The following is an 11,111-nucleotide window of genomic DNA, read 5'->3' as shown; positions in this document are numbered from 1 at the left end:
TGGACATGCTGGTCGCCTGGGGGAAACACCTTACTGCCTTCACACTCCTGTCGCAGAGGACAGTACGACTTTACCCCCAGACCGCCTCGTACCACGATTACTCGTAGTGCGGGGTCTCGCTGCTCTTGGTCTGGTTGCTCCCCTTTGGCCTTCCTGGCATGGTTAGACTTTGTGGAACGAAGTTCCAGCCAGTGTAGCCCGCGGGATCATTGCAGCACTCAAGCCCGACCACCACGTCAAGGTGGCAGCTTCAGGTCGGGTAAAACGAACCAAAATCCTTTACTCAGCTAAAAAGAGGACCGGTGAACAAGCGGGCGAATGAACCGGGATGTATCGTTCGCTCGCTCCCTGGGTGAGATGGCTCAGCGGTTAGACGGAGTGGTACTTGTGAACGTCTTTTGTGACTTTATTGGTCAGTTCCTCAGTAGTACTTGGTGTACGGGCAGTGGGTGCTGTTGCAACCCCCTCTGAGCATCCTTGGAGTAAAATTGGTCGCATCGCCATTAGCCGCAAATGTTGTGACTGAGTCCTTGTTTGCCAGTCGTTTTCGGGGCGAGGTGGTTCAGTGGTTAGAGCGCGAATTTGCAGACGGGAAGGTCCATGGTTCGAACCCGACCTATGCCTTTTGACTTCCTTTGCCTAGCCTTGGGCGACCTGGTAGTATCTCAGTCCACGTACTTTCTTCAGGTGGCATTGCACCTAGGCACCGAAAGGGTCTTGCAGCTGAACTATTTTTGTGCCGGTCGTTTTGGTACACACGAACTTCTTCAGCTGAGGATCTTATTCTGTGCAGATTCGATAAAGTTCCCCCAAACCCCAGAAACCAACTTCCCGTTTGGCAGTAGAATAGCTTTGTTAAACACAAGGTAGAGAAACCTACCAAAACCCGTTACACAATACATTGCAAGCAACCTCTGAAGGCACTGACCAGGACTTAGATGAGATAACCGTAACTATACGTGAAACCGGGATCTCTGCTTGAGATGTCTACTATCGTGTCGTGTAAGTCACTGATCTCAGGATGGTCACTATCACCTTTCGAAATGGAGTGATCTATCCCTTCCGGTTCCGAGTACATTCCGGACAGAAGGTCGATCAGACAATAGCTGAAACGTAGTCTGTGTGGGCTGAGGCTTGGTGGAGTCAGAAAGTTCAGGAAATGGTACAGGGAAGTGTGGCTGGCAGTGCACGGAATCTGCTCAAGTCCGGTAGAATAGTACTTATACGGCCTTCGGGAAGCGGGTTAATCAAGGACAATATCAGAGACCTAATATGTAGTAAAGACCCGCATCTAGATCGCCGGGTGGAATGTTTTTAACAGTAGTTTATTTGCCCTTCCGCCCATGTATCTCCTTTGTTCGACTCTCTCATTTTGATCCGTGGTCGGTAAGTTTAGGCGTACCCTCGAGGCTTTCCTACCTTAAGCTGCTAGACTACATGAGCTTCCCCCTACCTTGTTCAAAGTTGGAGGGGAATTTTTTTGTGCTCTATTTCGAATATGTTGTTTGTATGTGTTTGAGAACAAAAAAAGTTTCATCAGAATTATAGCCTATTTTCACTCGTACTCGTGTTCAAAACAGTTATCCTAATCATATAAATAAAAGTCTCACGGCTTCAGCAAGATGACCGTTGGCCCCCCTTATATTCCGATGCCTAAATTTGGGCACGTGAAATTCTAGTCCTTGAGCAGCAAGCAAGATTTGGACCTGGTATAGGGTTCATTGGTCATATCTTGACACCGCATCATATACTCGAGCAGTGCCACGTCTACCACCGACCAACAACTGCGATTCTTTCTCCAGTTTAAAGGAATCTTCGATCCTGTGGAAAGATTGGCTCCCATATATTCTTGGCTAGAAGGAGATGCCTTTAAAGTTTGTAAACATTTTTGATACTCTGCGTTCAGATTAGAGTTTACAATGGACTGTCCAGAAGTTTCCTGGTATAGCGGAGTTCTTCAACGTTGTCCTTTCTCCCCTATTCAGTTAAATCTTATCGTCGGCGTTATCATGAGGCATGCGTTCCAAGAGACCATAAATCTAGTCTTGCTCAAGGTACCCTGTCTTTTATGATATGGTCAGTATCCAGATATACCATTACTAAGTAAACTGAATGGAAAATTGCAAAGCCCTGGATGCTGAGGGTTCATAGGTCTATCCCAAACCGGGCTCATAGTATATTCCTGTTTCTAAATTCATGGCCCCAAGGTATTTTAGTCCCTGTGCTTGATTTTTTCACATGACAGTTGTCCAATGTCCACAAGCGACTTGGTTTCCTAGCCAAAACATACGAGATTTTGAGTTTGCATGCGTCACTCTTTAGCCCCAGGTCAGTTGCTTTCCTAAGCCACAGTTGCTGACAGATGACGGCTACTTTCAACGCCTTTATGCTTCGACCATCAGGAAAAGTACCAGCAGTGAATAGGAGCTGGAGAATGCGGGAGATGTAATTTATGTCCTGTAATGTACACATGATGGGGCAAGTAATTCTTTTATAGACTAACGTTTGATTTCTCGAAATGTTGGGGGCAGACTTTCAAATAAAGCCGTACATTTTCCTTGTCTGGGTTCGCGTTGGACTATGGTAATATAATTTAGAGTTTGCAAGAGTCTAAAATTGTATCTAATACTTTTCACAGGTATGATTGTCGAGCCTATTTGCAGGACCTCGCCGATTATGATCGCGTCATCTCGCTCAATCAAGAAGACTACCTGTCTGAGGAGGAAGTGGCTATTGAAAAAATGTGCGAATTTGAGCGATACCTGGAACTACAAATGGATGTCGATGACATGACTACTCAGGCTGGTGAGTACAAGCCGTACGTATCTGTTCGTTAAATGCCCACTGTCGACATCCTTTTTTCATAAGTTGATCCTTAGCACTCAGTTCACGCTGCGTTGGCAACCTACACGCTGGGATGGGCACCCGTGACGTTGATGTGCATGAGGTTGGTAAGTTACGTAATTTCATCAGAGAGATTTTCAAAGCTAAGAAGACCAAAACCTATTTGGTTCTACTTTACTGTTGCCAATCCATTATTCAAACTTTGATACTTTCGCACAGATTGATCATGCCCTGTCACTTGTACCTTTTAGATGCTGTCCGGAGGCAGTGAAGCTGAGCTAACGGGCTCCAAGGATAAACTTTCGATAAATGTAAACACTGCTTAGTAATTTGCATTTCTTTTCATATATTTGGAAGCTTGACTTTGGGCACTTGACACCTGGTTTCTTTTCTTCTCCCCATCACAGAGGAACAGAGAAAACGTGAGCTAGAGGCGTCGCGCTGCAAGTACGGTGCAGTTGACTTCTCTTACGATGAGTCGAATGATGATTGCAAAGAGCCAGAAGTAGAAAATGGAGCGACTGGTGGTGAGTGTCTGATGATTTTTCCTGTCTTGTCGTTTCAGTAACAGGTTACTTGCTGAGTAAAGTAAAATGGAGTTCTTACTGCTTATTAGCCTCGGGAATAAGTTCACTCCATCTCGAAATGCCCTGATTGCTACTGGAAATCTGAAGCTTAATTCAGGCTTAGAAACTCACCATTCCTCATAAGTTGCCAGTCCTGACGCGAATAGCCTTATGCAGGATCGAGATGATATCCGGTTTTCCAAGTTTAGACAGGAACATAGAGATGCAGAAGTCGGGTTCGAACCACAGACCTTCCAGTCACTAGGTTCGCACCCTAACCACTGGGTTATCTTGAGCTTCTGCCGCTGATCAGCTGTGATTAAGCTGATCGTGAATGTGCAATGCCATTGCACGACAACTGGTGAATTAACGTGATATGTGGAACAACGTCGTTTTGCAGTTCTGATCCTTTGGTCGTAATGCCAATTTCTGACCAGACCACTCCAGGATACCTTGAATCTTGTCGATTATGTGGGGGGTGAATTTATTTACCAGTGTAGCTGCATCACTCCAACCGGTTCGGCTGACCATCATGTTACCATCCAGAGCGTTCACCAACCTGTAGGGTCTAGAGGGTGCATATAATTCGTCTGTTGGGGATCGGGTTTGCAATACTTTTGTGTGAGTTATAATGCCGGCTGCTGCGAATTAATGTTCCAATGCTTTCGCTGTCCCATCATGAATGTTCTATGAATATTGCTCATGTCTAGTGGGAACACCGGACCAGTAAAATGTGAGCACACCAAATCGCTGCTAGAAGTAGAGGGACGCGGTAGATACTTTGGTGGCAAACATGGGTTGTAGTGACCTAGCTACTTGTTTCGTGCATCCTAGTCCGCTTTATGGGAAGAAATTTCCGTACTGGAAACTACCTAAGACTAGTCAAGCCATGGTCGTGCGCTGAGGTACAAAAACAGACATGACTGTGCTCCTGACACTTGGTAGGGACGTTGATATGCATCGCCCAAGAATGAAGCCAGCACTGTGCGTGTCTTTAGTGCATGACCACATCCAATTTTTCCTGCGACATTCATGACCAACACAGTCTCCTATCCTTTCATCGTATAGCTGTCGATTAAAAAAGAAAAATGATGACTGATGTACTCAGACTGCCCAAGCATACACAAGTGAAGTTGAGAATCGTCACTTTCACCCGCGGGCCATGCGTATATCGTGCCACATTATTATTGTCTGGTTGCCATGAAGGCGTTCCGTGAAGGCATTTGTCCGACTTAATGTGTTCCGTGGACCTGGTACACTGGTTAGTCTCCGGTAATCGAGCACTTAGGTAAAGGATGTTGAATGATCTTCACTTTTACTGCACTTTCTGTCAAATAGTTTCTAAGCAGTTTCATTCATTTCGAGCCCGACAAACCTCATCATTGTGATTATACTAACACATTTGATAATAGTTTTCTTGCCCCGGGGTTCTGTCCTGGTTACCTTACTGTTGACGCGTAGTTAAGTCGGAAAACCTGTATTGGTCTAGCACTTTGCATCTTGCCAACGGTCATTCAGAACCGTCTATGCATGTACGGTTAGGGTGTTCGCCCTTGGAAGCGATGCTAGAGGGGTTACAGTGTCTGACTTTGTGGATCTTAACTGGATTGCTATCCTCAGTGGTTCCTGCTGGAAACAACTCATGTCCGATAGTGAACTGGAGGTTCTCTTTGGGTTTTCAGAAAAGTTTAGTGACAATCGATAGAATTTACCCTTTGGGTTCTTTTGTTTGATTGGGTTCATCGAATTATATCGGATAAGCCTCCAGAAAGGCCTTTTCTACTTGATCGTGTACTGGGGAGTTCTAGGTTAGCGCAATTGTTGATTTAGCAACGAAGTGCACTGGGCTCTGTACTAACAAGTAATTATTGAGAAATCCATTGTGTCTCCAACCCATCCGCTCTATCGATTATTCTCCCGAAGAACACCCCAAATGCCTCTGTACGTTGACCATTACTTGGTGTAGTTCTCGTCCAGGGACATGATACACCAAATGTAACTGTGTCCACGCATTTATGCTACGGTTTCCCCTTAAAAGTGTTTTGGGTTCTGGTAGACACACTAGGCTTGCCTGTCACCGCTAGGGGTAGGGATGGATGGATTTGATTATTTTGGTACTGATTTGGATCAGACCACTGTTGATTCGTTAGCCGAACTTGGCAGTTTGTCCGCGAACGTTTCTTCATCAGTCAAGGGCGTGATTTCATCCAAGCCGTGTGCTGCACCGGAACAAAAGGATGACGATACTCAGAACTACACTAGAAACCAAAGAGAAACTAAACCATGTACAGCGGAGCCTCAACAGAACGGATAGACCGATTTCACTGGAATGTACATCCAACTGATGAATCGATAGACCAAATCGCCCAAAGGATGCAGTACTTAGTAACCTCCGAGTGTTCCATCTTCAGTACACCTGAGCCTTGGTTGTCACAGCATTCCCCTTTGTAAGAAGCTACATTTCATTATAAGCCGTCGTTCTTTTGGCACTTGGGCGTTTCTTATATTGTTTCTCCACTAACAGGAATCACACCTGACAACGTTCGCTTACGTTCTTGATTGTCATGTCATGTCCCGTTAAGAAAACCCTCATTTTGTTGGTCAGAGCCATCAGAGAAATCACCCTACTGGCACAGCAAAGCCCACAGTATCACTGTAGCTCAGTAAAAATCACGACTAGCTTTTGAGGCTAATTGTTAATGTGCTACATGTCGATTAAACACTACCGACCATGAAGCCAACGCCGTTCGGAAATAAATGGACTTGCTGTTTTAAATCGGCCCAAAAAGTGCTTCGATCAATCAGTCGTGGCCATTCCACCATCGGTTGTGGTGAACGCAGTCGTACAGCATGCTGATTCTCTCTGGTGGCCATCTGTTTAAGGGTTCTGCGAACCGCGCAATCTTTTATGAAGACGACGAAGCCAGCTCACTTATGTTGACGGTTTTACTATTCCGCTATATCGAGTCGGATAGGGCCACTGAGGTTGGTCAACCTCAGGTTTTCACCGTGTCTAAATTCAACGGAGAACACCTCGGGATTTGACTGTACCGTCGAAGCATTGGTACTTGTAGTAGCTAGTAACGGAATTGAAGTCACAGTAATTTAAACTTGCAATAACGGAACTGGAGCAATCAGTAGTATCTACGGAAGCAGTGAAATAACTTCTAGTGAAGGGGCTGCCGTTAGGTCACGGTTTTCAGGATTAGATCTCTGTAAACAACAATCCAAACTTAAGACGGTTACGTCATGTGTTCGAATTGTGGACTGTAATTGTGTAGACTATGGCTCTACCGGATTAGACTTGCTGAATTCCTTAGAACCTCATTCTCATACTGTTGAATTGGTGCTCAGTGTTTTAAAGTTTGTGGTACTACCTAATAGGGCACCAGTGTTGCACCATATACCACGAAACTTGGAGCAACCTTATCTTCTCATCAGTATACAGAGACAACACTGCCATGGTTCAAGGTTAGACCGTCATCAAACATATTCACTGATGGATATCAAAATTGAGATAACTTTAGAAAAAAGACGGAAACTTCAAATAAATGTGCTTTCGAATATTCGGGTAAACTCCAGCAATGTGTAAATAATTCATTCGGCAGCATATATCTTGTATCTTACCGTGACAATCTAAGAATTAGGCATTCATCATACCAAAGTACAGAGTCACAAAATTCGAAGTAGGATTTTTTTGGTCGAGATGTGTGTACTGAGCCTATTACCTGCCTATTTACTAACTCTTACGTAGAACTGAGGGACCTGGTACTGTCCCAGACCTCGTGTTTCCTTTGGGTTGCGTAATAACTAAGCACTGAAACGGTGCCACATGACATGCAAAACTAGAGCCAATTGGATCACTTGTTTGCTGGGGGCGCGGCGAAGTCCATCAGTCGAGGGAGCTGTTAGTCATCAACTCGATTCCTTTTGAACACCCCAGCGATTTAATTAACAACAACCCAATTCTTTCAGCAGTGACACCCTTCCGGTGCTTAGATACTACGTGTTTCGAAAGATCTACAAAGAATGCTAAATTGTTCAACTTCAAACAGGCTAACAGAAAAATTAGGATTTGGTTCCAATCGATCAACTTCCGGTAGGTAGTTTGCGCCTTGATCATCAAGCTTTCTCAAGCTCTGATTATTACGGTCACATTGATTGTCTGCCGATTTCCTATAGCACCTGTGAGCGAGTCCTGTCTCTTAACCTCTTTTTGTTCCCTTTCAGCCGATACCGCCTCCCACGTAGATGAGACGGCAAACGATCCTTATATATGTCCTCCGGAATTGAAACACTTGACTGATGTCCATTTTCCTGATACGGACAAACAGGCACAGATAATTGAGCGCACAGCTGTGTTCGTGTCTCGGCAGGGAAGTCAGATGGAAATTGTGCTCAAAGCCAAACAAACTTCCAACCCATTGTTCGGTTTCCTAAACTACGACCACATCTTGAATCCTTTTTACAAAGAGATGGTCAAGCTAATTCGTCAAGGTCGCTACGTTCCGAAGCTCCGTCCGTCCAAACCCGAAACTCTGGAGCAAGTGGAACCAAATAAGGTATATCGCTTTACTCGCCGTTTGTTGGGAATTTTCTTATCAGTTCCACTTACAAGGGGTTTTTAAGTTACTAATAATGGCCTCCAATAAATCTTGTTTTAAATTAAGCGGTTTCCTGCACTCCTGATGCCATTGTATTGGTTTATATCACCGGATCTGAGAGGTGTAATTTGTGAACAGCATTGTGCGATGAGTATCTCAACCTCAGTGCTTCTCGGCTTTTCGGTATAGATTGGCTTCACTTACAGGACGAAATCTCCACAGTTCCTGTCTTTTGGGGAGTGTTCTTGGGCATTTTACAGCATGTGGAATGATTATACGACCTTCGGTTTTTGCGCCCTTAGTAAGGTTTTTGTTCACAACCTGTGAAATCTTGAGCCCCTTCGTCACTATCTTTTACACTGGATGTTCTGGACTAGGTCAGTCGAAGAAACATACGGAAAGTGGCACGGAACAACCTTGTGATTAGTCTGAAAACCCGCCGTCCATGGTTACCAATATATATAAATTGGACATCGTGGATTCATCCACACTTGCACTCCAACTTTTACATACGATCGCTTTTATGTTGGATAAACTCGGTACACCATTCGCTGAGCATGTTAACTTTGGGGGTGGGTGTGTCTCTGGTTCCCGCAAATCGATTGTTTTTTGTTTATGGCTTTGCGAAGTACTTTCTGTTTCGGCCAGTCGTTGCAAGGTTACCGCGAGCCGTTTGGCGGTTGGTTGCTATTTTGCGTCTCTGAAGTTGACCTCTACTTTTCGATCACTTATCGTTTCCTGGTCGTCATTCTAGGACGATAGTCTTGTAGTTGTTGACCCTGAGATGCCATCTTATTCTTCACAGCGTAAAGAGACCGATCGTGACGAAGTGGTCAGCGGGAAAGTTAGTTGCCTTCCCTGTGTCCTCTCAGGTGACAACCGAACTTGGTTTTCATGTGACGTAGAATAATGTAGATCAACAAGTAATGCTCACCAGACAGCTTCGTGTGCGGAGCCAGGTTGCTCCGTGCCTAATCGACGGATCCTGGAGGCATACGCAATTTAGATGGCTGCTTACAAAATGTTTTTGTCCATCCTCAACATTGATCTTCACATCCTTCACTCGAAGCATACCAGGTTACCGAAAATACTTGGATTAAGAGTTCGGCGTGCTAGATTCACAGAACAGTGAAACATGCAATCGCTTCCAGCACTCGTCATAAATCCGCAATTTCTCTTGCCAAATTAGTGAGGCGTGTGCACGACTTAAAGGTGATGGTGGTCTTTCTAGTGAGCTGTGGGTGATGGGTACTCCTTGGAGCAACAGATCATTCTTCCATTACAGTAAAAGCCGCTCTCTCCACACACACACACACACACACACACACACACACGGTTGACTTTGTGAGCTGATCTGTCTGTTACTTGATTCTTCATTGTAACTCAGGTCATCAACACGGTATTTGGGATTCGGCCCATATCCTCCTCATTCTTCACCGTCAGGAAGATTGTCTGTCACTATCTTTTTCTCTTACTGTGTTTCTGTTTTCGGTAATCCGATTCCGTTATATCAACTGTGAACCGAAATTTGTCCTTCCTTCTCTTTAGTCAATACAAGATGATCACTATGAACTGAAGTTGCCAAAGGTTGACATTTCGAACACCGCATATGCGTCTTTGATAAATAAGTTCAAAAAAGTCAACGAAATGTGAGTTTTAATGTCTTTTTTTATTTTCCAGAGCATCCCAGACTTCCGAGGTGCCATAGGAGTTGAACTCTATATCGTTTTATTTGAGACCCCATCGTCCTATTGTGTGATGCGAAAATTTTGTATTGATACTTGATTGATAGAGATAGCCTGATCAAGGAACAACAGGTGTTCTTTGAATGATATCCCAGTATCATTGTCTTTCGTCTGATGTGCAAAGTGACAAATAGCTGTTGAGTGGGTACAGGCAGTCGGCATGTGTTTGTCGATTTGAATTTATTTATCTGCATGGCTACTTAGTTAGTCCATCTCCATCGTTCTTGATGCAGTGGAGGTCTTATTGTGTTACTGGCAATTTACTTGGCAGAAGGGATGAACGCAGTTCATTTGCTTCTAGATGGGTGAAGATGGTTGTGTTCAGTTGTTGGATCTGGCGATATTGCACGTAGGCGTCGAAGCACGGACTCCACTATACCTTATTTGGGGTTTTATGGATTCGATTACAGTAATCACAATTAACACAACAGATTTCCCTTTGGTTTGGTCATTGGTTTACGTAGTATTTATAACGGTATTCTGTGTATTTAGGGATGATGAATTAGCCGTCAAGCTGGAATTGGTTGCGGATACTATTCATCTGTATAGTGATACGATACGTTGCACTGCACTAACTACTAGGTTTGAGAAGAACGGGATTAGGTTCCAAGAAACAATCGTGACTTGCTTTCTGGGAATAACCTAGCTCTATTGCATCATCAAACAGCAGAAGTTGCGGTTTTTAGCACCATTCCAGTTTTCCAAATCATAACTGGCGACATTCTCAGTAGTTGTCATGAGGAGACTGTGATATGTGACAGTGTGTGCCTCTGCAGACCATTAAGTCACAATGAGGGATGTCCCTGTGACACTCAGTCTCATACCAGTTTCATCAATAGTTGAAGGCCTGACTAACACAGCCTCCTGGCCCTCAAAGTTTGGGGCTGGAACATGTGTGACAACTCTTTTATAAAAATGATAATGCAGCTACCTTTCCCGCCAAACACCGCTGCTTTGCGGTCAGGGGTTTGGGGCTGGAACGTGTGTGACAACTCCTTTTATAAAAATGATAATGCACCTACGTTTCCCGCCAAACACCGCTGCTTTGCTGTCAGGCTTTGGTCGAGGACCCTAATCTTTTTCTTGTGAGATCTGGGCGCCCTGGCTGTATTTCAACCCACATGACTGTGAATTAAACATTTACAAAAGTCATGGCTCAATGGTAGGGAAGCATCAGTGTTGTGTAATCGTTACGCTGTCGATAATGATGACTCAGAACTGCTTAAGACTGGCTCAGAGGCTTTGTCGCACTTTGCGGATCAGTAAAAGTTAAATTGTGATTTTGCCATTATTGTTAACTATCCCGCATTCCTGCAACAACCGCTTCTGAGTGGCGTTGTTTACGCACTCAA

General features: G+C 44.4%; 1 protein-coding gene across 1 annotated transcript in view; it reads left to right on the top strand.

The window, feature by feature from the left end:
• T265_13900 (hypothetical protein) overlaps positions 1-11,111 on the top strand; it is a gene marked incomplete at both ends in the record, with an annotated part of 25,098 nt that overhangs the window by 5,363 nt on the left and 8,624 nt on the right. Inside the window, 4 exons of the mRNA XM_009171068.1 lie at positions 2,639-2,805; positions 3,252-3,371; positions 7,641-7,972; positions 9,563-9,663. Coding sequence (XP_009169332.1) covers positions 2,639-2,805; positions 3,252-3,371; positions 7,641-7,972; positions 9,563-9,663 — 720 coding nt within the window. The remainder of the gene's footprint in view (positions 1-2,638; positions 2,806-3,251; positions 3,372-7,640; positions 7,973-9,562; positions 9,664-11,111) is intronic.

The sequence above is a fragment of the Opisthorchis viverrini genome (assembly GCF_000715545.1).
Source record: "Opisthorchis viverrini unplaced genomic scaffold opera_v5_115, whole genome shotgun sequence".
In the NCBI taxonomy this organism is placed as follows: domain Eukaryota; kingdom Metazoa; phylum Platyhelminthes; class Trematoda; order Opisthorchiida; family Opisthorchiidae; genus Opisthorchis; species Opisthorchis viverrini.
Note: the sequence above shows the minus strand (reverse complement) of the source record. Positions and strands in the feature narration are given on the sequence as shown.